Source organism: Mustela lutreola, chromosome 10, assembly GCF_030435805.1.
Source record: "Mustela lutreola isolate mMusLut2 chromosome 10, mMusLut2.pri, whole genome shotgun sequence".
In the NCBI taxonomy this organism is placed as follows: Eukaryota; Metazoa; Chordata; class Mammalia; order Carnivora; family Mustelidae; genus Mustela; species Mustela lutreola.
In genome coordinates this window covers 104,562,603-104,588,692 of record NC_081299.1, presented here as the reverse complement: position 1 = coordinate 104,588,692, position 26,090 = coordinate 104,562,603, and the positions used below count along the sequence as shown (strand labels likewise).

Here is a 26,090-nt window from a genome sequence, read left to right as displayed (position 1 = left end):
GGATTTATGGACAGAAGCGAGAGACCTTTTGACTCAATATTTAAAAAAAAATAAAAACCTCTAAAAACAATATAATTACAATTATTTACAGATGATGAAGGTTAAGTGAGACTCTGAGTCAGAAATAAATTACTCTAGGGGCACCTTGGTGGCTCAGTGGGTTAAAGCCTCTGCTTTCAGCTCAGGTCATGGTCCCAGAGTCCTGGGATCGAGTCCCGCATCGGACTCTCTGCTCAGCAAGGAGCCTGATTCCTCCTCTATCTCTGCCTGCCTCTCTGTCTATTTGTGATCTCTGTCAAATAAATAAATAAAATCTTTAAAAAAAAGAAAAGAAAAATTACTCTAGAGAGTAAAGCCCCGAAATGGCAAAGTCATCATTTGAACACAGGTATTCTGATCTTCAGTCAAGATTTTTCCCTTCTCCATGGCCATTTATGAAGAGACACAGGAGGCCCCGGGGGCAGGGCAATCCAAACGGACAGGATCTGATTTGAGTTAGCTGCTCAGATGTTTGTCATTTTTGACCATTTACCCTCTGGCTTGGGCCAAGCCTTTCTTGGGAAAACCCAAGGCCCATCCAAGGTCAGTAGCCCTTTAGGCATGGGTGGAGGAGGGGGTCTCCCATTCACGGACTGGGGTTAGTTAGCTTCGCCTTACTGCCTGGAGCACTTTCTCGCCCTCATTTGCAGTGTGGGCTGCAGATCCAGGTCAGTCAGGAGCCTGGCTTGGGTCTGCCTGTGTGGGTGCTGCTGGTAGGGCTGAGCTGCTGCTCTGGGTGCCTGGAGCCCTTCCCCACTGCCCAGGCGGTCCTCAGCCTTCCACCTTCCCTCACTGGGCTTGCCGGAGAGGGAAGTGGGTGGAAGGGGAAGGCAATTTTCAAGAGGCTAGAGCATAGAGACCGAGCATCCTCAGGTGAGGAAAGGGAGGGAGGAGAGAGCAGGTAAGAGGAGCGGAGTCTTGGAAGTAAGAGCAAAGGTTTTGAGTGTAGGTAAAAACTCCCGGGCCCGCGGAGGAGGGCGCCTGAGGGGCTTTGCTCCATTTACTGTGGCTTGTCTGCCTCAGGTCTTCTACTAGGTAGGGGCTCTCAGAGGTTCCTGCTCCCCAGGGAGGCCTCCGTGCTCGAGGGTCCTCTGGTGGTGGCCTGCAGCGCCCCCACAACCCTGGGATGGGGCACGGTGGAGGGTTCTAATTCACTGAGTGTTGCTTGGTGTGACCAAGGCCTTTGCCAAGGGAGAGAAATGAGGAAAGCAGAGGAGCCTCCTCCCCCAATGCCCCTTCTCTTCTCCCCGCCCCCCCTTCTTTGGGAGGGGCAGACGGGCAGCAGCGTCCCCTCAGGGCTTAGGTGGGCGGTGGCACTGGGCTTGCTGCAGGTTGTCTCAGGTTTGAGCTGCTCAGGGCCCACCAGCTGGCAGGAAGCAGGACAGAGGTCACTTGAACTCAGACCACAGGTCCCTGTTAAATACATCAACTTTTAAATCAATCTTTGTTCAAAGTCCAGTGAGTTCCAAGACTAGAGCTCACCAGCAGAGAGAGAATTCCCCGGTGAACGGACCAGCTTTTCTTCTTTCCACATTCAGGTAAGAGCTGACTCTGGTCGCCCTGAGTGAGGGCACCAGCTGCCTGGGCTTGAACCTCCTTCTTTCTTTTCCTTTCTCCTTTTCCAAGCAGTGGCTGGCTATCCAGGGCAGAAGGGAGGCCTATGGGGAAGGAGCCAGGGGCCTTCTGTGGTGGGGGTGGCGGGGGGAATTGTTCACACTCTGAGGTTCTCTCTGCTCGTGATGCCTGACCCTCACAGGTTAGGGTCTGTTTCACAAAGGAATGGGTAAACTGATCCTCAAAAAAAGCTTTCCCTTGGTTGCCTAGGGGGTTGGCGAGCAGCCCAAAGGGAGCATGACAACAGACCTCACAGGTCACCAGGGGGATACTCCTCTGACCTCCCCACTAGGCAAGGGCTTTGTGTATTAGAGATTTTCTTCTGGAAGCATCCCTTCAAGGGTAAAACCTAACTTAACTTTCCCACCCAATAAAAACGGGCATCTCCTCTTTTCATCACATAACAACACTAAGAAATGAGAAAAAACCAGTGAGTTTCTAGGTGGCTGAGTTTTCAAGTAACCTCCCCAGGCTCTACCTTTTGAAGTTTATAATTCTTTGGGTCTTGTGTGGGTCTGAAAATCTTGGTTTCTTTAACGTTCCAGACGATTCTGGTGTGCAGCCAGGTTTGGGAACCACTGGTCTCTTCCTAAGAGGAAGAGACTAAGGGACTTAAAGGTGACTTTATATAAGGGTTTTCCAGCGGAGGAGACCCTTGATCCGGGCAGGTTCCTTCCTCCTCAGCTGTCCCTGCAGCATTGTTCAATGTGCTTGCTCTCAGTCCTATATCCAGAACTCACAGGCGTGCGGGTGTCTAGTCACCTGTAGTCACATGTTCTTTCCTGCAGCAAATAACTCAGGGACTTTGAGTTTGTGTGTTATGACTAAGTAAATCGTTCTTATCTTTAACTCTTTTGTATGTTCTCTGCACCATAAACTATGTAGTAGCTAGTAATGATGTCTTGTGTTTGTAGACAGCTGCTTCTCCTCCAGGGGAAAGGACACGGGACCGGGCCACAAAGAGCCCGTGCTGTTGTTTGGTTAGTGGTGACAGTCCGTTAGACAAGACAGCCGGGGCTTCAGTTTCACCATCTATCAGTGATGGCCTTGCTTTCCCCAGGGCTGTACTGAATATAAAATTATAAATGAGACATGTTTGAGGGGATTAAAAGCATAAACGTAAGGTGTGTACATTTCCAGTGTGAGTACCAAAGGCTCTGTGGGAGGGAAACAGGCTGTGGTCAGTGAAGGCACCTCGTCCTCGTGTTTTCATCTCAACAAGCCTCTCTGGACTCCCCTATAAATCGGGAGTTGGGACTAGATCACGGCCAATGTCCTCTTCAGCCCACCAAGTCAAGGTGGAGCCCTAAGTATGAGGACTTCATTATCCTGCAGCTCAGAAGGCTGGCTCCTTCTCGTCGTCTGGGTTTGAATCGAAATGCTACCTTCCCAGGAAGGGCTTTCCAAGTCTGCCTCCCCCTCAGTCCCACCACCACGTCTCCTCGTTCATAGCCTTTGTCACCAGAGGTCCTCTCGTTTACTTTCTACTGGTCACCCTTGCCAGACGTCAGGCTTCAGGAGAGCCGAGATCTCCTCTTCTGTGTTACTGCTCTAATCCCAGCTCTTAGGAAGGCACCTGGCGTAGAGCAGATGCTTAGCTATTCAGCTAAATGGGCTGCCGGTTAGTGTGGCGGGGAATGGGCTGCAAGAATGGAATCAGAGTGTTTTGAGAAACCGCTCTCCAGGAGAGGATGCTTAAGCACTCTGATACTCTTGGGGAATCTGAGGGCCTGGCTTTGATCATGTAGGGATGCACATCTCTGGCCACAGCACGGTTAAATGATTTTCATATTTGTTGCATATGAGCATAGCAAGTTCAACTTAGATAGGTTTCCTCAAGATCGTGGCAACTCCTCTCCTTGGCATTTCATGAGGGGCTGCCTCACGATTTCTTACTCTCATGGGCTAAGTGGTGCAGAGCATGGATGCTGGAAAGCTGCACTGCAAGCAGACATATTCTTCTTTTCTGAGACTCTGTGTCCTCCTCCGTCAGACAGGCACAACCACTTCATTGTGGTGTCTGGAGGATTAGGTGGGAGAACGTACCTTGGAGGGTCTCACACACTGTGCTACTGTTATGATGATTTTTTTTTTTTTAAAGGTTTATTTATTCACTTGAGAGAGAGCACAAGTGGCAGGGGACTGGGGCAGTGGCAGGGACAGGGGCAGGGGGAGAGGGAGAAGCAGACTCCCAGGTGAGCGGGGATCCTGACCTGGGGCTCGATCGCAGGACCTAGAGATCATGACCTGAGCTGAAGGCAGATGCTTAACCATCTGAGCCGGCCAGGTGCCCCTGTTTGATGGTCTTCAGACAACTCTGTGATGGGCATAGCCCCAGAGAAGGTAGGACCCCAGGTAACGGCAAGGAGTTTTGATAAATAGGAACAATAGCCTCTAGGCAGCTTGAGGGTATCTCTGCAGGGTTTGCTCCTGGTCTGAGGCAGCCTCCAGCTTCTGAGGCTCTAAACCTCATGCAGCACGAACACTGGAGATCTCCTGTAAGACTGAGCCTAACGTGCTTCCCAGGCTCACCTGAACTGCTTCTTCCTTTCAACATACACTTCTTCTCCTGGCTTTCTGGACTATCCACTCTTCCTTTTACCTGGGCTGCCTGCCTCCTTCCAGTCTAACTACTTGTGTCCCCTAACACAGCAGATACCTCAGGGGTGGGAGGCTGGGGAGATGGTGAAAGAAGCCTAGACTCCAGTGGGTTTGAATCCAGGCTCTGTGGCTTATCCAAATAGCCATGGGAAACCAACTTAACTCTTCAGAGTCTTTTTTTAAATTTATTTTTTACTGGCGGCATGGGCCATTAGGATTTCCTTTTTTCTTTCTTTTTTCTTTCCCCCCTTTTTCTCACATTTATTTATTTATTTATTTATTTTCAGTGTGGACCTTTAGGATTAAATGTAAACCATAATAGGAACAATAAGCACCTAGGCTGGTGCTCGGTGCTTTGTAGTATCTCAATAAACACATTTAACAATAGCAAGACATTTTCTTTTAGATATTACTGTACCCATGCCATTTTTGGATAATTGTGTTTCTAACTTTCCCCACTGCACTCCTGGGCTCTGTGAGGGCAGGACAGTGTCTTAATTTGATTAGGGCCTTGGGATCTGTCTGTCCCAGAACCAAATATACCTTGTCAATTGTATAAATGATACTTAAAATTCAGACAACAGAGTGATGCCCTCAGACTGTGGTGCTCAGGAAAGGATTTATGTTTAAAATTGACCTGAGCCTTGAAAACAGGTAGGTTTTAGATTCATTCACTTGGAAAGAATGTTTACTTAGGAGATACTATGTATAACTAATCAGAGTGGGGAAGGTACTCCAGGCATGAGCAAAGGGCAGGCTGGGTGTGGGTGGCCATGCGCAGGCCAGCTGGGTATCTGCTGAGGGCCTAGAGGAATGAGGTAGGGCAAGATTATGCCTGAGCAAGGAGTCTGGATTCTGCTTCTTGAATGATTCTTTTGTTTTTATTTATTTTTATTATTCTTTTTCTTTTAGAGATCAAGAGGGCAGGGGAAGGATAGAAGCAGAGAGAGAATCTTAAGCGGAGCATGGAGCCTGACATGGGGTTAGATCTCACAACTCTGAGACCATAACCAAAGCCAACATCGAGAGTCAGATGGTTAACTGAGTGAGCCACCCAGGTGCTCCTTGAATGATTCTTTTAGAACCTGATAGGATGATGGCAAGATCTCAAGGCAGTAGGTGGGAGAGCCTGGGGGCAGGAGGACTGTGGAACACTTGAAAACAATGTAGGGGTAGAAATTCAAGGTCAAGAGGTCTTGTAGAACAAGATGCCAATTTGAGGGATAGCCGCTGTTCCAACCAACCCTCAGGGTGATTTGGTTATTCTCAGGTTTTACCAGCTTTACCAGGGGCAAAAGTTATCCTCTGTGAGGGCGTCTTTGTTCCCACATAATGTTGACTCTGTCCTTCCAGCTTGCAGAACTCTTAGGTAAGCAAGTCAAGTGTGAAAGACCTTGACCTCCATCCCAGAGTCCTGCCATGTAGGACAAAGTGTCATTCATGAGGCCTGGGGACTGGGGGTAGTATTTGGTACCAGCTGGCCACATGAACTTTGAGATAAGCAGATTCATTCCTTATCATAAATGAGGAGTAAGAATTAACTCCCTGGGCCTGGAGTCACTCTTTTCCACATAATGCTCAGTGGAATGCATTTCGCTAATTTCCCACATTTGAAATCTCTTGCTGGCTAAGACCAAATGGTAACTGTGACAATGGGAAAGTAAAGTTAGCAAATACATATCTTAGGCTCCCGCTTATCCTTCTGTTTTTGACACTAATTCTTTAAAATGAAGACACTTGAGTGTTTGAACTTCCACAGGTCTTGCTTTTCCAAGGAGGAACCCAGGTGGTCCCAAGTGAATTATCTGCAGTGAAGACCTAGAACCTGCTCCAGGTGAAATGTTTGTGAAGAAAGATGAAATCTTTATCTCTTCCTTGCTGGGGACATCTGTCAATCCCAGCAGGGACACGATAGGATTCCTCTTATGCCGTTGGAAGAAACTGTGTGTCTGAGGCTCTGAGGCTGCCCTTAAAGGAAGGCAGACACGCCAGGGCAGGAGGAGGCCTTGGTCAGGGCCGATGGCTGTCAGGGATTCTTGGCCTGTCCCTGTGCTGACTTAACTATCTCATAGTCTCCACCAATGGCATTTTTCTGATAGAACTCTAGTGTTTGTCTGTCTCACTCATGACACAGATGCACACCAGGGAGGGAGGGACAGTGCTCTCCATGAGGACACAATGTGCCCAGATGCCTGGTCAAGGTTCCTGGGAATGTTGCCTTCTCGCTGAAGTTCCAAGGGTTTTATAGACTAGCAAGGAGTTCAGTGCAAGGCGAATACCATCCGGGTTGAATGTTACCCTGGGCTCCCACCCTCTCTTCCCTTCATGCCTTGATGAAACAGAGCGATTTCTCTGTGGTACATCCTAGTTCCACAAAGAGCCGTCCACAGTCACAATTACTAGGGTTAAACATTATTCACCTGCTGCGTGGCTCAGTGACTGCTGTGTAGTTTTCCACAGTTCTGGTGTTGGTTACATAAGTGCCTTTTGAGGAGAGACTGTTTTCTTTGTGGTCTGGTACTCCCTGCACCACTGGTTCCCAAGTATTAGACAAGATAGCACTGGATCCATCGTGACTAGTGGCTGTAGGCACCGTGTTTGTAGACCAGTCCTGCTGCATCCTAGCCAGAAGAGCCCACCCCTTCCTTCCTGGAAGTCCTTGCATCAGGCTGTGGGTCACAGCTGACAGTGCTCTTCTGTTTTTCTGCTTCCAAACGGAGTGCGTTTCTCCCATGCCCTTTCTTGAATCTTTTGGAAATTCAGGGATGTGGCCTGGCGGGTGAGCCTGCTCACTAGTTACTGCTTGGCTGCCATGGTCCCTACCTGGAGAAGCTTCCTGGGTACAAGATCCCGCTTCCCTCATGCACCTTCTCCACCCTTGTCTGTTCCTTGGTGCCTGTGCTGGTTACCTCGTGTGCACACCTGTTAGAGCTCATCTGCTTCTGGCGGCGCCCCCCACAACTTGGTCTGGAAGTTTTGTAAAGCTCCCCAGAATCTTATGCTTCTTTGTATATGGTATTTGGTTCTATTTTTGTAATTCCCTGGCTTTCAGACTTACGTGCTCCTTCTGGGGTCGGTTGGAGAAATCGGAGCTTATTACATGAGTTTTAGTTCCCGAGGAACAAAATCTTCAGCCCTGTCTTTCCGGTGGTTAATGCTAACTTTAAAGAGTAGGGCTGCAGAGAACCCTGGCCTGATGATCAAGGGGCCCTCTTAGCCCCAGCCCAGCCCTTCTTGTCTGCTTTAGAGAGAAAACCGGAAATACTGCTCAAGTGTTCTCGCAGAAAAAGGGATTGGGGCTCCCACCAGAGGACCAGGAAGACAATGTGCATGGCTTGCCTTCTATGTCCTAGATACTGTGCTCAGATGCTTTACTTGGTTGATCTTAAGTCCTCTTCACCATGTCTATATGCATTTCCTATTCCAGGTGTACCTTTGTCTTCAGCTCAAAATTAAAGAAGTCACCCATGTTCTCACAGCTAGAAAGTGGTGATGCTGGGGTTAAAAACTGGGTCATCTCCAAAACTCTAGTTCTTAATAATGTCCTTTACCGAGACTTGAATGATATGGGAAGATAGAAATAAAAATACGGATTCCCTTCACATCAGCTATATACCTAGACATTTCTTTTAGACTTTTCATGACTAGAAATTACTCTGTCTTATAGATCTTTTAGGATGACCTTTCCTCTGTTGATCCCTTAATTTTTGAAACTACTCCTTCCATTCCTTCCTTCTCCCCATTTGTCCTGCTCAGCCAGTCCCTGGCACTCTACATCTCTCCAGCCCTACCCTTTGACTACTCTTACCTGCCAACTCATGTTGGTCGAACATTCCAGCTCTATGCTCATTGTAAGTATAGAAATCCTCATCTCCAAGCTTTCTGTTTTTTAAACATGTCTAACCCCAACTTACGGTAAAAGTTACCACTTTCTCCTTCTATTCATGGACCCTGTGGTGAGGAAAAAGCCATGAGAAGCCATCCTGATTGGTCTACTGTCAATTAATGAGATTGGCCTATCTATCTAATAGGAAAACATTAACCTAAGTTGTTTCTTAGAAAATTGTATTCAATTTGTTGACTCATTGTAGTGAAGCAATGCTGTGGCTATTGGAAATCCTTTTTGGCCAGTGGTTATAAACTGACAGCCCAGGGGCTCAATTCTGTTGGGTTTACATGGAGTTTCTTAAAAATTTGAAATAGCTGTCAGCTTTTTACAGTGGGGAAATTTTGCATAAATCTGGATTTCCAGATTCTCTTGAGAAATTGATAGGTCCAGCATTCCTGGTTCCTATCGCCTCCCAGCAGCTGTCTCAAAGTGCTAAATAGCAGAGCAAATCCACAGGCCTCTCCTGACCCTAGCGATTTGCCAGTTTGAGCCCACTGGACATTTTGGTCCATATCCTCAGAATTCCTGATTTGTCTTAGTTACTCTGCAGGAGAGATTGGAGCCAAGGTAAGTGACCTTCTTTTCTTCTTCATCTCTTTTTTTTTTTTTTTTAAAGGTTTTATTGATTTGACACAGAGAGAGATCACAAGCAGGCAGAGAGGCAGGCAGAGAGAGAGCAGGGAAGCAGGCTCCCTGCTGAGCTGAGAGCCTGATGTGGGGCTCGATCCCAGGACCCTGAGATCATGATCTGAACTGAAGGCAGAGACTTAACCCACTGAGCCACCCAGGCACCCCCCCTGCCTTTTTTTTTTTTTTTAACTTCGGCCTTTGTGGAAATATTCTACCCATCGAGGTAAAACCCATTTCCTGTGCTCCCTGTATCCTTCCTTGATACACTAACACACTGCTCATTTTTTTCACAGAATAAAACCACCAGCCCTGCTCTTCCCCTCAAGCTGTTATCCCTGTTCTGTCCATCATCTGTTTCGAGATGTGTCTATATCTGTTGTCTCTGTTACTGTTCACTAGCTTCTCAGGCCCTTCTCCATCCTGGACTCCTGTGTTCTAAGTTTAGTGACATGTTCTGTTTTCATTCTCTTTACCTCTTAATGTCATTTTGCATTGTCACTTACAATCTTGAAATGCTTTTCATTTTGACTGCACTGTAAAATCTCAGCCTTCTGCTTATTCCTTCTCTGCTTCCTCTTCTGAATGCCGGGATATAGGATTACCCCAGGCCTTATCTTGGGTACCTCGTCCTCCATGTTCCCACTCGGAGGCTTTCCTTAACTCTGTGGCACATGCCCAGTCCTTTGTCCTGAGCTCCAGGCCCATACTCCCGGCACTCTTCTGTTAGTCATCAGGGCATGGGCTTCTCTGACACCCTCCCTTGGCAACATCATACCCAAGTGGAAAACTCATTAGTCTCCTCGCTGCTATAATCAGAGTACCACAGACTGAGTAGTAGAATGTGTGTGTGCTTAAGCAGCAGAGATTTAGTTCTTCACAGTTCTAGAGGCTGGAAGTACAAGATTAAGATGTTAGCGGGGCTGGTTTCTTCTGAGGCCTCTTTCCTTGACTTGCAGATGGCTACCTTCTGTGGGCTCACATGGCCTTTCTCTGGGTGCGTGCACTTCTCTCCTGTCTCTTCATCATCTCACAAGGATTACTGGATTATTCCCCACCCTGTGACCTTATTTAACCTTCCTTATCTCTTTGTAAAGCCCAGTCTCCAAATACAGTCACCTCGAGGGTTAAGACTTCAACATCTGAATTTTGGGAGGGACACTTCTGTCCACACAGAAAGGGAGTCTAGGGCTTAACGGAGGAGAGCTCTCAGAGTTGGGTAGCAGGAAAAACTGAGCTAAGGTCATAAATCCAAGTAACACGTGGCCTTTATGGAGCAGCAGACGGAATGGGAAGATGACTGCAGAAATCGAGTATCCTCCTAGCTCAGAACGGGGAGGAACCAAAACACAGCCATGGTCTGTGGCCTCAGGGGCGGCCTCAGACGGCTGTACTGCGCATGTGCCGCTTGGCGTCCCCGAGGCACCTTCCTGGTGATGTGGGACCGCCGGCAAGCTGCGTGGAAGTAAGGTCCGCAGAGGCTGGGGAGAGGAACAGGGACTCCCCCCCCCCCCCACACACACACCCAGGGGCTGCGGTCCTTTTGAACCTCCTGTTCACTGGTCACAGTGAGTGTATGTAAATAAGTATTTTGGACCACTGTGTTTCAGAAACCTCCCTGTCTGTGGCCACCTCTGCATGGAGAAATTGGAGAGAACAGGATTGAAGAACTGATACACTCTGTCCTCGCTGTAGTTCCCCCACCACTGTCCCCTCCTCTCTGTTCTCACAGCTGCCATCCTAGGGCAGGGCCTTACTGGATAATCCTCACTGTGAGGAGGATTAGGCAACATCCTCTTACCTGGCCTCCCCACAGGGCATCTTTGCTTCAGTTCATTCCACCTGCGATTCTTGGAGCCCAGCTCTGGTCCTGTCATCCCTCTGCTTATATGCCTTGAGCTCCTTGGGCTGACATTCGAGGCCCTTACAGGCTAATGTGTCACAATGATGGAAGGACACATTGGCTGCTGTCCCTCAGTCACGCTGAGTTCTTAACTCTTCCTTTACTGTACCCCAGCACGTTCCCACTTCCACAGTGGAGGTTTACATTATTCTCTGTTTAGAATGTTCTCTTCCTACTTTCATATCTGCTGAAATCCTACCTATCTGCTGTCAAGGTCTACATCAAGTCCTACCTAATCCATGGAGCTTTCCTGAGCTTGTGTCATGTTGTAGGACGTATGGCATTTATACTTTGTTCATGGTGATAGCTATTTTTGTATTAAAACTTTTCCTTCACTCCTATTCAACTACAAAGTCCCTTGAGAATAGAGGTGTTTTTTTTTTGTCTTTATCCCATCAACCACTGAAGAGTGTTTTGCATTTAAGTGTGAGGCAAGCACTGGTGGGATGGACTAATGAAATCAGCTTTAGGGTTCTAGGTCTTCTTGATGTTCAGGAGAAAGTTGAAGGACTTTTGTTCATGATGCTAAATAGACTTCATCCACTCCCATATGCTAAATGAAGAAACTATGGCGGAGGGATGGGGAAGAGGTTGATAGGGAGCAACAAACTGTGAGGTAGAGCTGGCAAGCATCACCCCTCCCCAGGGCCTCACAAGATGACTGGTAGAATCACAAGATGACTGGTGGGGCCTCAGACAAGGATGGAACTTGAGACTCTACCTACAGGGTGATGGGGGAGGAGGCATGGCCTCTGTGATGGTTAGATTTAGGGGTTGGGGTATGGGCCCACACACTTAATTCATAGAGTAAAGAGCACATGGGAGCTGTTCAAGGTTGGTTTCATCCATTTTGTTCTTTTTTTTTCTTTTAAAATAAACATTTTATTTATTTGACAGGGAGTGAGCAAAGCAGGGGGAGCAGCAGGCAGAGGGAGAAGCAGACTCCTTGCTATGCAAGGAGCCTGATGTGGGACTCGATCCCAGGACTCTGGGATCATGACCTGAGCTGAAGCCAGGCACTTAACCGACTGAGCCTCCCAGGTGCCCCCCTCTGCTTGATTTTGTTTGGCTCAGAGCTGGGACTTGGGGAGGGAGGCACAAGGCCCAGACTAAGGTCATCACACACTCCTATACTGTTGGCCAGGACATTGGCCATGGTCAGAGCTGGATCCCAAGGACCACATAGGGTGGCAATGGCCTCCCCTAACCAAGCTGCCCACTTGGTTTTTCATGTTGACTAAGGGTGAGCTTAAGGTGGCTGTTAATAGTTCACTCAACCTTGACATTTTTTTCTGACCCATGAGGGTGTTATACCAAGACTGAGGAGAGAAAACAGGAGTTAGGAGCAGCAAGGGATGGTTTTAAGCACTAGTTTCTTAAGCTAGTTGGGTGGGAGTGGTTCTCAAAATGTGCATGTTCAGGTTCAAGCTGGGAGATTGAATCAGTAGATCTGAGGTAAGGTTTAAGCATCTATTTTTATAAATCTCTATAGGTGATTCTGGGGGCCAGAATCTGGGGGCCAGTGGGGGTTGGAAAATCAAATCTGTAAGGTGATGGGGAGGGTTCGGTGAGGTTCTGTACCATGCCTGACATGTAGTGAGTTTTCAAATGGCAGTGAGATTTATTATTGCTGGCCTCACCTGAAGGTCTATGAATTTATACTGTTTGAGCTAAATATATCTTCCCTCTGATGAATCCAGATGGTGCCTTTGGGCATGAGTGGACGACCCCCAAGTCTGAGATGAATGAAGATCCTATATTTTTTGCTTTAATTTTCTAGGAGCTGTCCTTTCTTTTTCTTCCTCAAGAATTTGATCTCACCTGACTTGTGTTTTATGTGATCTTTGGCAGCCTCAGGATTCCTTTACCAAATAATACCTGGAAGCTCCCAGGTGTTAGACAAACTCTGTGTTAGAGTAGGGCAGTGTTTCAGAGACTGTTGTATTGGGAAATGCTTTGTGTTCTTATCAGACTCCCACTGACCTTCAGACTCTCAAATACGTGTAGATCATGGATTTTTTTGATGAGCCAAGTGGCTTTAAAATCTCTTCCCTCCTACCCCAGTTTCCTACACTGGGTAGACTTGTGAGCGTTCATGCCTATGATAGTTTTTTTTTTTTTTTTTAAAGTAGGCTCCACGTCCACTGTGGAGCCCAACACAGGGCTTGAACTCATGACCCTGGGATCAAGAATCAGACCCTCAAACGACTGATCCACGCCAGGTGCCCCTTTATGATAGTTTTTAATTAGAAATTTCCACATGTAGCCATTGTTAGAACAGTGTTTTATTTTTTTTTAATTTTCTTGAGGTATAGTTATTGACACAGTGTTACATTAGTTTCAGGTGTACACATAGTGAGCAGACAACTTTGTTATGATATGCTCAAATGTAGCTGCCATCTGTCCCCCTACAGTGCTATTCCAACACCACTGACTGTATTCTCTCTGCTGCACCTTTCATCCCCATGATGGCAAGCCTGTCTCTCCCACTCCCCTTCACCTCTTTTGCCCACCCCTACCCCCTTCCCCCTGGCAACTGTCTGTTTGTTCTCTGCATTTATGGCCCTGTTTCTGCTTTGTTTGTTCCTTTTTTAGATTTCACATATAACTGAAATCCTACCCTATTTGTCTTTCTCTGATTTATTTTATTTAACACAATACCCTCTAGGTCTATTCATGTTGTTGCTAATGGCAAGATCTCATTCTTTTTTATAGCCCAGTGATATATATATATATATATATTTATTTATTTTTGTTACTGGTCATTCTGACAAGGGTAATATGATGACTCTTGTGGTTCTGATTTGCATTTCCCTGATGTTAGTGATTTGAATAGCTTTCTGTGTGTCCCTTTGCTCATCTGAATGTCTTCTTTCTTTCTTTTAAAGATTTTATTCATTTATTTGGCAAAGAGAGAGACAGTGAGAGAGAGAACACAAGCCAGGGGAGAGGGAGAAGCAGGCTTCCCTCAGAGCAGGGAGCCTGATATGGGGCTCAATCCCAGGACCCCCGGATCATGACCTGAGCTGAAGGCAGACACTTAACAACTGAGCCACCCGGATGCCCCCTGAATGTCTTCTTTGGGAAAATGTATATTGAGGTCCTCTGCCCATTTTTAGTGATCAGATTATGATTATGATTATGATTATTTTGGTAAAACAGATAACTTTTTGATGTGCAAAGTGACAGGGCAGGCACACTTTATTGTAAGTCTCACTGGCACAGGGATCAGTCTCACTGTGGCCCTGGCTAACCCTGCTGAGGGAAGTCCTGTAGCTTCCAGCCCCAAAGAGGCAAATGGAGGGCAAAATGAGATGACTTCTTAGCCTTGGCCAACTAAGCTGAACTCTCCTGGCTTTTTGGGTTTTGTTTATGTAGATCACGCTCCCCTCAGGAACACCTCCTGGCTTAGACTTCTGCTCTGTGTGAGGGGGTGTTGACTCGGGGTCAGAGATGGGCCCATGTTGATGGCTGCCTGGGAGCTGAGATGCCTTGGCCTGCCTTGGACTCAGAAGAGTCCCTAGTTTCCACCAGATATTTCTTTCCTAAGGAAAACAGCTCAGTAGCTTCAGTTCTTTCTTGTCTGGCCACCTCCAGAGGTCCTGCTTGCCCTCCTCTGTTGTTATTGTCCTACCTGCCCAACTCGTAAAGTGTGCCGAACTTCCCTTCTTGACTATGGAAATATTACTCTTTCCTGGTAGCAATAATCTAATTCTTTTGGAAGAAGGGGTGGGTCTAAAGGTGTGATTAATAATTAAGAATGATTAAAAAGAACCCTGGCTTTCCACCCTGACCACCAGCCAGCACTTTGTTCTCTTTCCCACAGACAAGCAACTTTGTTGCCAAGAGTTGACTTTCTTCCCAGAGCTCAGCAGGGGTTAGAGCTTCCTTTCATTTCCAGTATTCTATTTTGGCTATCTGAACTGGGGGAAAAGGCTGCTGAAGATTTAACAGACTCTAGCATTCGATGACAGCTGGTACAGTATTATGGAAATCCATATGCCTTCACTAGTTAACTCCCTGTTCACCATAGGGGTCCAATCTGGATTTTCTCCGGAAACAGAAGATGGGGGCTGGGGATGAAGAAACAGGAATAAGTATCTTTAAATACAAAGATCCTTCCAGTTAGGCCCTGTTTTCCAGAGTCCCAGGCATCCTCATCACGGAGCAGGGATAGTCTTGCTACAGTCATGGATCCCAGCCCCGATTTAGGGGCGGGTGTAACACCAGATGGACCCAGATCTGGAGCTGGACTAGAGCCAGGCTCTTTGGCTTCTAGTTGAAGTGTCATTTAGTGAGATAGCAAAGGAAATCATTTTAGGGCACCAAGGGTCCCATGGAAGGCCTGGCTTTTGGGGTATCGATCTGCTTTTCTTTTTTGCTATGGTTGATGGGGTTAAATATTTCATCAGCGTGCCGTGGGCCCGGGCATCAGTGGCTGGATCTCGTGGAGGGGCTGACATGGTGGCAGGAGCCCGAGGGGGCTCAGAGCAGTAGCCATCTCCTGGCCCGCACCCGAGGCTTCAAAGACAGGTGCAGATCTGAGTGATTGCTGTCTGGTTGTTTGAAAACTTTCACCAAATAAATAAACAACTTGGGATTTTGCCAAGAAATAGAGCTTTGTCTTTCCTTGTGGGTCTCCTTGGAGACCTAGGAAAATGACGCCTCTTTCCCCTTCCCTAAACATGGGACTAGTCTGGCTGACAAAGAGTTTCACTTTCTATCCTCGTAGAACTTCAGAGAAAGCAACTACGATACTGTGGCTGACACCCAGGGTGTGAGGTAGCTGAATTTTAGGGGTGGGTGCCTTAGAAAGGAGCGTGCATGTGCTGACCACAGACCCTCTCCTCTTTTGGTGAAAACACAGCATTGAATGGTCTCTATTTTGATTATAAGGACATGTTGTGGATTTTGCAGGTTTTGGTTGAAGTTTCTCTATAATTACCCCCAAATTTCAGAGAGCCTTGGTTTTTTTCAGTTTTTAGTCCCATGAAATTGAAAGTTGAGAGGGATCTAGAGGTGAGTTTGGACATAGATGTGGGTTTGAGCTGGAAAATGGAACTGATAACACGCAGGCCAGATGCTCAGCCAAAAGAAAAATAAAGGTTCCGGGAGACCAGGCGCCTGCACGTGAGGAAGCCCCTCGGGTGCTGCCCAGTTCCCCCCAGTACCCTTCTTCCCGGTCTCCTTCCACAGCAGTGTCTTCCTGGCAGCGGGTCATGCTTCGAGAGCTTGCCCGTGTCCCCCCAGGGGTGGCCGCTGCCCACACGATTGTGGCTCGACTTTTCTTTTCCTTGGAGATGCAGTGGGGAGGGCTCAGTCCCTGGGCCCTTGGCGAGAGGTCACTTGAAACCATGTCTCTTGGTTTGTTTTCTTGGCTGTTTAGTCATTCCTGCCACTAATGGCGTGGCTGCCAGACTCAGCTGAGACGACTCCCTGCAGTGGCCAAGCTGTCAGGCAGTGGGAGCCTTTCTGCCTAGTTTGTACTGTGTGTCTCTGTGGGCATGAAGGTCAGAGATGGCTATCTGGAATCACTGTGCTGCGGCTGCTAGGGAGCCTGGAGCACTTTGCTGTCTCTCCTCCACCCCACCCTCCATGCTCATCCGTCCCTGTCCCTCTAGGAGGGAAGGGACAGACGGTTTATTCTCTGATTTACTGGTAGGCAACCGTGACGAGCCAAACATGGCTCGCCCTGCGGGCAGTGGCAGCAGCAGAGGCCAGCCTTCTGCTCCCCGCCTCCGCCTGGCACCAGCCGTTCTGGTCCCCACTCTTATTCACCTGTGAAAGAAAACGCTTCAGCCAGGAGAGATGGATGACACCAGCAGCAGCCTTCCCCGTAGGAAGTGGGTGCCCAAGCACAGGCTGGTGGTTTTCACGCTTGTCCTTTCTTCTGTGGCCCCAGACCTTGCTCTGGCAGTGGGGCCAAAGGAAGGGGAGGACGGATGGAGGCAGAGGCTGCTTCGGGTGGGAGAAGTCAGACCTGGTCACGGGAGTTCTTTCTCTGTGGGGCATCTCTACTCTGCTTGGGCTAGAGCTTCAGGGTCCTGGTCAACCGCTTTTCTATCTCCTCTCCAATAGATCAGGCCAGCTGTGAGGGCTGCTGTCTTTGTTCTTACTTGTTTGAGGTCTTCCTGATCCTGTCCTCCCTCCCCTGACTCCCACCCATCCTTCAGGTCTTAGGAAAATAATTTTCCCAGGAGGCCATTCTTAATTCTGCCTGTCTCATTCCCTACTCCCAACATCCTCTGTTATACTCTGCCTCATCAAATCTGTTCTTTCCTAGCATATCATTCACTATGTGTTGTGAAAATACGTTCTCCCTGATATGGGGGCAAAGGATAGGTCTGTCTTGCCCACAGATTTATCCTCAAGTCCTAGTCCTAGTCCTTGGGAGGCTTGTCACCTATTTGAATGAGAGTGGGCTTGGATTTTCTTAAAAATTTTTAGGTCAGTGGCACCTGGGTGGCTCAGTGGGTTAAGCCCCTGCCTTCGGCTCAGGTCATGATCCTAGGGTCCTGGGGTCGAGTCCCGCATCGGGCTCTCTGCTTAGCAGGGAGCCTGCTTCCCCCTCCCCCCTGCCTGTCTCTCTGCCTGCTTGTGATCTCTCTGTCAAATAAATAAATAAAATCTTAAAAAAAAATTTTTTTAGGTCAGGTATTTAGAGCTACTTTTTTTTTTTTTAGATCAGGGGACAGAGAGGAATTTAGTCTTAGACCTATTGAAACTGAAAAATCTGTGGTCCAGGACACAGCCAAATACATGGGTCTGAAACTCAAATAAAGAGATCACCCTTGGGGAATAGATTTGGAAATCATTAGCAAGGTCCAGAAGGTGGGCCCCTGTGCCCCCAGTGTTGGCTGCAGTCTAGGTTTGGCATGGTTAGAAGAATAGGATTATGGGGGATGGAGGGCAAGGGTTCTATCTCCAAGCAGATTTTCTTTCCTATGGGTTTATCCATTTGTTTTTCATCACAGAAATGGCTTCCACCTTCCATCCGCGAGAATGTGAACTGTCTAAACAAGAAGGACAAAGCTATGGCTTCTTCTTGCGAATCGAGAAGGACACTGACGGCCACCTGGTCCGGGTGGTTGAGAAGGGGAGCCCGGCAGAGAAGGCGGGCCTCCAGGATGGAGACCGAGTTCTTAGGATCAATGGTGTCTTTGTGGACAAGGAAGAGCATATGCAGGTGAGTGGGCTCTCTGGGGTTCTTCCTCCAGGATCTCTACTGATTAGTTTTTGGGGTCGGCAGAGAGTTCCCAGCTGCCACTGGCAAGGCAGACCCCCTTCATGGCCCTACCTTCTGCCTGCTACTCAAGTCCCTTCCAATGAACTGGGAACTGTAAAACTAGTCCTAGATTGAATAGTGTCAGAGTCCATAGGCATCATGTTTGCTATATGCCAGGAGCTATGCTAGGCAATTTCATATTCATGATTTTGTTGAACCCTTATCACAACCCATGAGCTTCCATATCACATGCCACAGAAGAGGGCTCAGAGGCTCAGAGAACTTCGCTTGCTCATGTGTTCATGCAGCGAACCCATGGATGGTCTGACCTGCCCCAGTTCTCCCTACCCCCCTAGTGGATGCTCCTTCCACTATGCCATGCTGTTTCCATTGGCCCAGCTGGGACTGGGCCACAGTCTAGGTTACAACAGTGCTAGAGCCCTGTCCCCTCCAATCTGCCCCTGGATCTTAGGAGGGATGGGGTACGGATGGCTGGGGCCCCATCTGCTGACTCCTTGGGCTTCAGGGGTCAGCAATCTGAATCTCTAGATGCAGAGAATGAGCCAGATGGTGAGGATCCCCTATGGGGGCTTCTTGGTTAAAGTGATCTTTTTCTTCTTCCTAGGTTGTAGATCTAGTCAGGAAGAGTGGGAATTCAGTGACTTTGCTAGTCCTGGATGGGAATTCCTATGAGAAAGCAATGAAAAAACAGGTAGACTTGAAAGAGTTGAGTCAAAGTCGGAAGGAGCCGAGTTTGAATGATAAGAAGCTGCCCTCTGTGGTGAACCAAGGAGCACAGACTTGGACCCAGCCACGGCTCTGCTACCTGGTGAAGGAGGGGAACAGCTACGGCTTCTCTCTGAAAACTGTCCAAGGTGAGCTCGAGGGTGGCCTTTCCTGAAGAAAGATATTACTGGTTAATGACTTCTTTGGCAGATTTTTCAGATGCTCCGGCTGTCCAGCTGCAGCTTCTCCCTCCCATCCTCCCTCCCTCCCTGGCCTTTTCCCTTGCTTTGACGATTGCGCAATGAGGGATCCAAACACTGGACCCAGCCCAGGGCAGGGAGGGGCGCTGGGCACTGCTGTGCCCCAGTGTTTGTTGGGCTGAGCCTTAGAGGCTAGAGGGTGAGAGGCTGATGCTTCTTTGTTATTCTTTCCTTTCTGCCTTAGGGTGAGGAGGGAGGGGAGAGGGAAAGAAAGGGCAAGAAAAAGGAGATTCTTCATCATAGCTACTTTCGAATAGCTACTTTTTCACTTCTGAGTGCCCAGATGCTCCTTTATTCGGCAAATTCTGGAGCACCTGTTGATGAGGCAGACCCTGGTCTAGTTTCCGAGGTGCCTATACTAGTTCCCACCCTCTTGGGACACTGAAGTAGTGCCTAGCTAGCCTCCGCTGCTCTGAGGTGCCTCTGTCTGACAGGAAGTACTAGAAGTACTAGAAGATCTGTTTCTAGAATGAATAGAGATGCAGGCTGGCTTTTGCTCAGTTGCCCGTGGTTCTGTGATGGTGTCTCTGTCATGTAGGTGGGAGACACAGAGGCTACATAAAACTTTTGGGTTCGACCTTGAATGTTGCTCCTCCCACGTTCTTTCTGCTACTGGAGAAGCACGGGTCATAACTGAGTAAATCATAAAGAGCCGAGCAATAGTAGACATAAATTGTTTCCAAGTCTTATTTAACCTATAGCAAGTGATGTAAAGTAGCTATAAGAGGTACTTCTCCGGGCGCCTGGGTGGCTCAGTGGGTTAAAGCTTCTGTCCTCAGCTCGGGTCATGATCTCAGGGTCCTGGGATCAAGTCCCACATCAGGATCTCTGCTCAGCAGGGAGCCTGCTTCCCTTCCTCTCTCTGCCTACCTCTCTGACTACTTGTGATCTCTTGTCTGTCAAATAAATAAATTCTTAAAAAAAAATGTACTTCTCAAGTTTGTCCATTATTAAACATAATGGTGCAGGTGGTCAAGGGAAGCTGGGTGTTTCATAGAAGTCCATTATCAGCAAAATGGTGTAAAAGTTATCATAATTCAGGTTCTACTCCTTGGACTCTTGTGCTAGTATACATAATAAATGGTTTCGATTAGCTTTATAAAGAAAATCTTTTCTTCGTGACAAATATATAATAAAGCAACCGGAGAAATTTTAAGGCAGCAGTTTATACTGTTATTCCTTATAAATCACTAATGTTGTCTTTATGAAGTTACCCTTTGACCAGGTTGAAATATTAGTATTTTGAAAGAATTGGCAGCATTTCTATAAGAAGCACCTAAGTCACATCATCTATTAATCCAGACTGACTATGTGTGCCTGCCCTTCTGCGCCTCTGTTCTCTTAAGCCGGAATGAGTGAGATTTCGGGACTTCACTGGCGTATGATGGTTGGCGATGGTACTAATTAAAGAGGACAGAGTGGAACAGAAGCCTTCTAATTCCACAAAGGCAAAGAATGGGAGTAAGGCACAATGAAGCAGCAAGGGCACAGCTTGGTGCTTTCTGCCTGAAGAGGCCACTGCCCTCTGAGATTCTTTCCTTGCATTCAGCGGGGCTCAGAAATTGTACTCGGATTAATAGAAACCAACCAATCAACATCCACCATGTCAAGCTTTTGTGCCAGGAGCTATAATTTTAATTCCAGATCAGAAGCCCCAGGCTATTTGACTTAGCCTAAAAATTGGAAGTTGTAATTTTGCCTTTTTGGGAGAAAACCCTTTATAATTGGACTTTCCATGGAATAGAGTTGTAATGCTTGTCCATGCCCTTTCAGGTAAAAAGGGAGTGTATATGACTGATATAACGCCTCAAGGTGTGGCTATGAAAGCTGGTGTCCTGGCTGGGGATCACTTGATTGAAGTGAACGGAGAGAATGTTGAAGATGCCAGCCACGAGGAAGTGGTGGCAAAGGTATAGCCCAAAGGGGACTTTCCTTACTTTTCACTCTACTCTTACTGCAAGTGACAGGAAGACATGAATGGCAATTTATGATGGGAGGATTATAGTGATGAGAGGTTAACCAACCCTTTGCATTAAGAGGGTCCAGACACACTAGTGGTGTCAGCAGTGTTAACATGGGGTTCTGGAATAAGGCCTTTGCTGGTTTCAGGTTTTTAGAGAAAAGCATTCTAAAGTATTGTTAACTTTAGCTTTTGGATCTTATTTGTACCTGATTGGGAGCCCCCTCCGAATTTATAACAAAGTCAGTGTTCTAATAAAATGTTTTAATATGAGCTGGCAGATAACCAATGTGGTGATGGATAGAGAGCTACACATAGAGAGTATTGGAAGACATGTTACCCCAAATCTTATGTTCCAGCACAGTTCCCTGACACATGGATAACCCTCTGAGGTTTTCCTTTGTGGTCATATGGAACCTTGAAAACTGACCAACTTGATCTTCTCTTGGTAGAATAATTTTTCAAAGTAGACCTTTTCATGCTTTTCCAAACTCCTTTTCTAGACTTAAGAACCTCGCTTAAGTACATTTCTGGGTTTTCTGAATTCTAGTTCTCACTTGGATTCAGTTAGCATCTGTGTGGGTGAGGTCATACTTAGCAAAGGCAGACACAGTTATGGACATGGAGATAGCGTTGACCAGTGAGATGGTAGGAAAGAGTATCATAGTTTAAACTTGGGCCTTACATTCTATTATTTTCTATCAAGTCCAGAGACTGTGTGTCTCCAGGAAGAAACTTTCCTGCTTCCCACACTGTTCTTGGCGATGGCTGTGGGTCTTACCTGTGTGTGCTGTTGCAGGTGAAGAACTCTGGAAGCCGTGTCGTGTTCCTGCTGGTGGACAAGGAGACTGACAAGCTCCATGCTGAGCAGAAGATAAAATTCAAGAGAGAGACAGCCAGTTTGAAATTGCTACCCCACCAGCCCCGGGTTGTGGAGATGAAGAAGGGAAGCAATGGCTATGGTTTCTATCTAAGGGCAGGCCCAGAACAGAAGGGTAAGGTACTAGAAGGACAGAAAACTTGGTGGTATAACCATCTAGTTCTTCAGCCACTCTGACTCCGGAGTTCTTTTAGGCCCCCAAGTCCCTACCAGCTGCTGAGGGGACAGCGAGAGACTAGAGAGCATAGCTGGATCATTTTCCATGGGGGCCATGGTGGGCATCTCAAGGTTTCCTTAGCAGAATGATGAGGCAGAATTTTGGATCTGGGCAGTAGTATGCTGTAATTTGCTCTTGGGAAAAAAAAATGCCCTAATTTGTAGCATTTGTTGATTTATTTTTTGTTTATATTTTTTGTGGTGAAAATACTCCCAATTTCAAGCCACGAATGTGCTGTCCTAGCATGCAAAGTTGAGAATTCTTGAGCAGAATTAGTTCTGGATCTGAGTAAGGGGTGTGGGTTGGGGTCTGGGAATCAAATAGTATCCGAAATCTTTCTGATTCCTTCTAACTCAACAAGGAAAGAATTAAGGTCCTTTTAGGGAAGTTGACTATATAAAGGAATGCAGGGTCAGGCCATTAGCAAACTGTTGTTCTAGACGTTGCTATTTTCTTTTCATCATGTCTATTTATAGTAATATGAATCAAATTAACATTTGATGAATTATATAAAAACATCTTCAGGGCCTTATAGAATATCAAGTGACTCAAACAGGAATTCTTCAGTCAAGGAGCCTACTACTTAGTAGAGGAGATACAACACGTATGTCCATGACTGAAGGTGGAGGGTGCGGGGCACCATAAACTGGGGTAGAGTACTATTGGAATTCAAGGTTGGAGCAAATTTTTCCTACTAAAAAAGTACTGGAAGGCCTCATGGTAGAGATAGCACCTGAGCTCAGGCCTTTGTAGTGTGAATAGAATTTGAACAAGTAGATGGTGTGGGGACAGCGAAGGCCATTCCATGAGGATAGGATTGTGTGAACCACTCAGGGAAACATGGGTGCAGTTTGATCGGCATCTGATCTGTGGCACAGAATAGCATGTCAGAAAGGCAGGTTGGAAAGAGATGATGAGGACCTTTAATGCCAGGCTGAAGAGTCTGAACTTCGCTCTGTAGTTGATGGGGAGTGAAAACTTTTTTCAACAGTGTGAGAGACAAAAATTAAGCCTGCAGCATCTTGGGGGCTTTAGAAATCTCCGTGACTCCTAATAATTCTGCAAGAAGAATTTCTGAAACTGAGGGCTAGGAAAAGATACAGGAATTATTATAAGGGACAAAGAGTTATAGTTTAACTGGGATCAAATTTAGATCTTGTTCCGTTCTAGAGTCTGTGCTTGTGCTGTTGTACCCAGGAAGACTTGGTCAGACATTGCATCAAGATGAATCTGAAGGCAGACCTGCATTGGAGAAAGCAAGGATTAGGGACAGGGAGAGCTGTTGGTAAGGTGTGGTAGTTGTTAGGTAGATTTCAGGCAGGAACTAGATGAAATGCGTTTAGGGAGAAGAAGTGGGACCACAGAAGAGATGTGTCAAACATTAAGGTAGCATCAAATGACCTAGCAGTTGATTGGAATACGGGGAGTGGATACTGTGGAAGAATTGATGTCAGTGACTGGGGTGATGGTGCTTTCATGAATAGGTGACTGAGGGGAGGAGCTTTGGGATGGGGGAGATGAGCAGAGATGACTTTTGGTTTGAACATGTTACATTTGAGGGGACTATGGGCTATCTACTTGGAGATGCCCAGCAGCAAGCTGGAAAAGTGAAACAAGCTTGTTAAAATCGTGGGAGGAACAAAAAAAAGTGTGAGAGATCTAAAGGCATCTGGTGAAGGCAGTTCAAGTGAGGAGAGGAAGGGTAAAGATGCATCTTTGAGGCATGCACACACAAACACATTCATAGTTGAATACATCCAATTGCTACTAAAATACCAGCATGTGTTTCTTAGGCTCTGAGTTCTTTGGTTTTGTTCTTCTTTCTTCTTTCTGCCCCATTTTAATGGCTTAGCATCTACATAAGATGTATGGGTACAAGGATGCTCACTGACTTCCTGGGAACTTGCTCACTCTTAATGCTTAGCCTGCAGTTTTGTCCAGATTATGTCTCAGATGTGTTTAGTTACAACATGATTCTTTTCTTTAAGATCCTTTCATCGGTAATGGCTGAGTTTATTCCTGGAGTAAGTTGTGGGCAGGGAATGTGGCTGGATGGTGTGCTTGTCATCTTCCTTGGATGCTGGTGGGCGGGGCAGTAGTATTCAGAATGACTTTTAAATCTATCTCATCTGATAAAATAAATGGGTCCCAGCAGAGAAATGCTACAGCTTAACTTAGGGGCTTTTCTGATAATTTTATTTCACTTTTGGGGAGGGTAGGTCAAGTCATCAAGGACATAGATTCCGGAAGTCCGGCAGAGGAAGCTGGTTTGAAGAACAATGACCTGTTAGTCGCTGTCAACGGCCAATCTGTGGAATCCCTGGATCATGACAGTGTGGTGGAAATGATTAGAAAGGGAGGAGATCAGACTTCGCTGCTGGTGGTAGACAAAGAGACGGACAACATGTATAGACTGGTAAATAATTTAAGGCTGTACATTCACGCATTAAGGTTGGCGTCCATGCCCTCAAGTCCTCAAACTTTGGCTAAGTTACCACTTTGATTTTCAAATTGGAAGGGCATAGCAATCATCATTAAGGCAGCACTGAAGTTCAAACTGGTAGTGATAAGAGAATGCCAAGTAGTAGGTACATGAGTTTTAAATGCTTAGATTCAAAATTTTGAAAGAATTTGCAAATGTAACTAAAGAATTACTCTTGGTGATCTAAGAAAAATCTATGAACTATAGCCTGGGAAAAGGCGGATGTAACCCTAGCTTTCCCAAATAGGAAGCAATGGAATTTTAAACCATAGGCCAATGAATTCCATTAACCCACATAAAAGACTAGAAAGGGTTTTTATTTTTATTTTTTTTTAAGATTTTATTTATCTGACAGAGAGAGAAAGACAGTGAGAAAAGGAATACAAGCAAGGGGAGTGGGAGAGGGAGAAGCAGGCCTTCTGCTGAGCAGGGAGCCCGATGTGTGGGCTCAATCTCAGGACCCTGGGATCAGGGCCTGAGCCAAAGGCAGATGCTTAACGACTGAGCCACCCAGGCATCCCTAGAAAGGATTTTTAAATAGCTTCTAAGCCCTTAGCAAGGAAATGGAATCACGGACTCACCAAGACTAACTAACCCTAGTGTCAAACTAACCTTATTTGCTCTCAACTTTTAATCACAACTGGTGTTATCTGAATGTTTTGTTTCTTAATAATCTTTTAATTTTATCACAGGAGGTGAGGTGTTCAGACTAGTTTAACAGACATGTGGGGGCCTTCTACGTACCATCGCTAGGTCATGGTCATAAAGATGAACAAAGATGGACTTGTTCCATGCGATACACAATAATGGAAGCATCTGAAGGTGCATAAATGATACAGAGGAGGAATGTGGTAGGGTGTGGTATTAGTCCCTTTTTATAGATTAGCAATTTCTTAGTCTCTTTAAACTTCATTTAAAAAAAATGTCACCCACTTTTTAAATTTGAACCCAACCTGAATTTGAACGCAGGTTCTTTTTTTTTTTTTTTTTAAAGATTTTATTTTTTTATTTGACAGGCAGAGATCACAAGTAGGCAGACAGGCAGGCAGAGAGAGAGAGAGAGAGAGAGAGAGAGAGAGGAGGAAGCAGGTTCCCTATAGGGCAGAAAGCCTGATGTGGGGCTTGATCCCAGGACCCTGAGATCATGACCCAAGCCGAAGGCAAAGGCTTAACCCACTGAGCCACCCAGGCACCCTGAACGCAGGTTCTTAATTCATTATACCATATACCCTCTCAGCACATTTTGATGAACTATTTCAAGATACTTGCGTAAAGAAGATTAAAGAGTGAGTTGGACTGGACGATAGAACAGTTAATGGGTTTTTAGTTAATGGGTTTTTAAAATGGGTTTTAGCTAGTTGTACAACCTTACCTGAAGAATCCTTGATATTGGAACAGTGTCAGTCTGAATAGATGACTCCAGTGGTAGGCTTCTTATCTTCAGCAAGTTTATTACCAAATTTGGATGACAACATGGAAAATACTCAACATACTTAAGTCATATGGACGGCTTAATGTATTGATGGGTAATTAATTTACTAGAGATTGTTTTCAAAATATCCAGTCAGGATAGGAAGAAGGGTAAAAACTAATGAGTTTAAGTTTAAACAGGAATAAATTTCAGGTACTAAACTAACTTAAAACTAAATTGTATGAATACCAAATGG

At 46.4% G+C, this 26,090-nt stretch overlaps 1 protein-coding gene across 2 annotated transcripts in view; it reads left to right on the top strand.

Annotated features, from left to right (window-relative positions):
• The first annotated feature begins 1,384 nt into the window (after positions 1-1,384).
• The window catches only part of PDZK1 (PDZ domain containing 1), a 37,988-nt gene continuing 13,282 nt past the window's right edge, over positions 1,385-26,090 (top strand). The window contains exons 1-6 of one of the 2 annotated variants that reach the window (XM_059134976.1): positions 1,385-1,577; positions 17,648-17,859; positions 18,524-18,773; positions 20,658-20,794; positions 21,644-21,839; positions 24,161-24,357. In XM_059134976.1, coding sequence (XP_058990959.1) covers positions 17,650-17,859; positions 18,524-18,773; positions 20,658-20,794; positions 21,644-21,839; positions 24,161-24,357 — 990 coding nt within the window. In that variant the 5' untranslated portion in view covers positions 1,385-1,577; positions 17,648-17,649. Of the gene's footprint in view, positions 1,578-12,006; positions 12,129-17,647; positions 17,860-18,523; positions 18,774-20,657; positions 20,795-21,643; positions 21,840-24,160; positions 24,358-26,090 lie in introns of those variants that run through there. The other variant, XM_059134977.1, reaches the window with a different exon arrangement.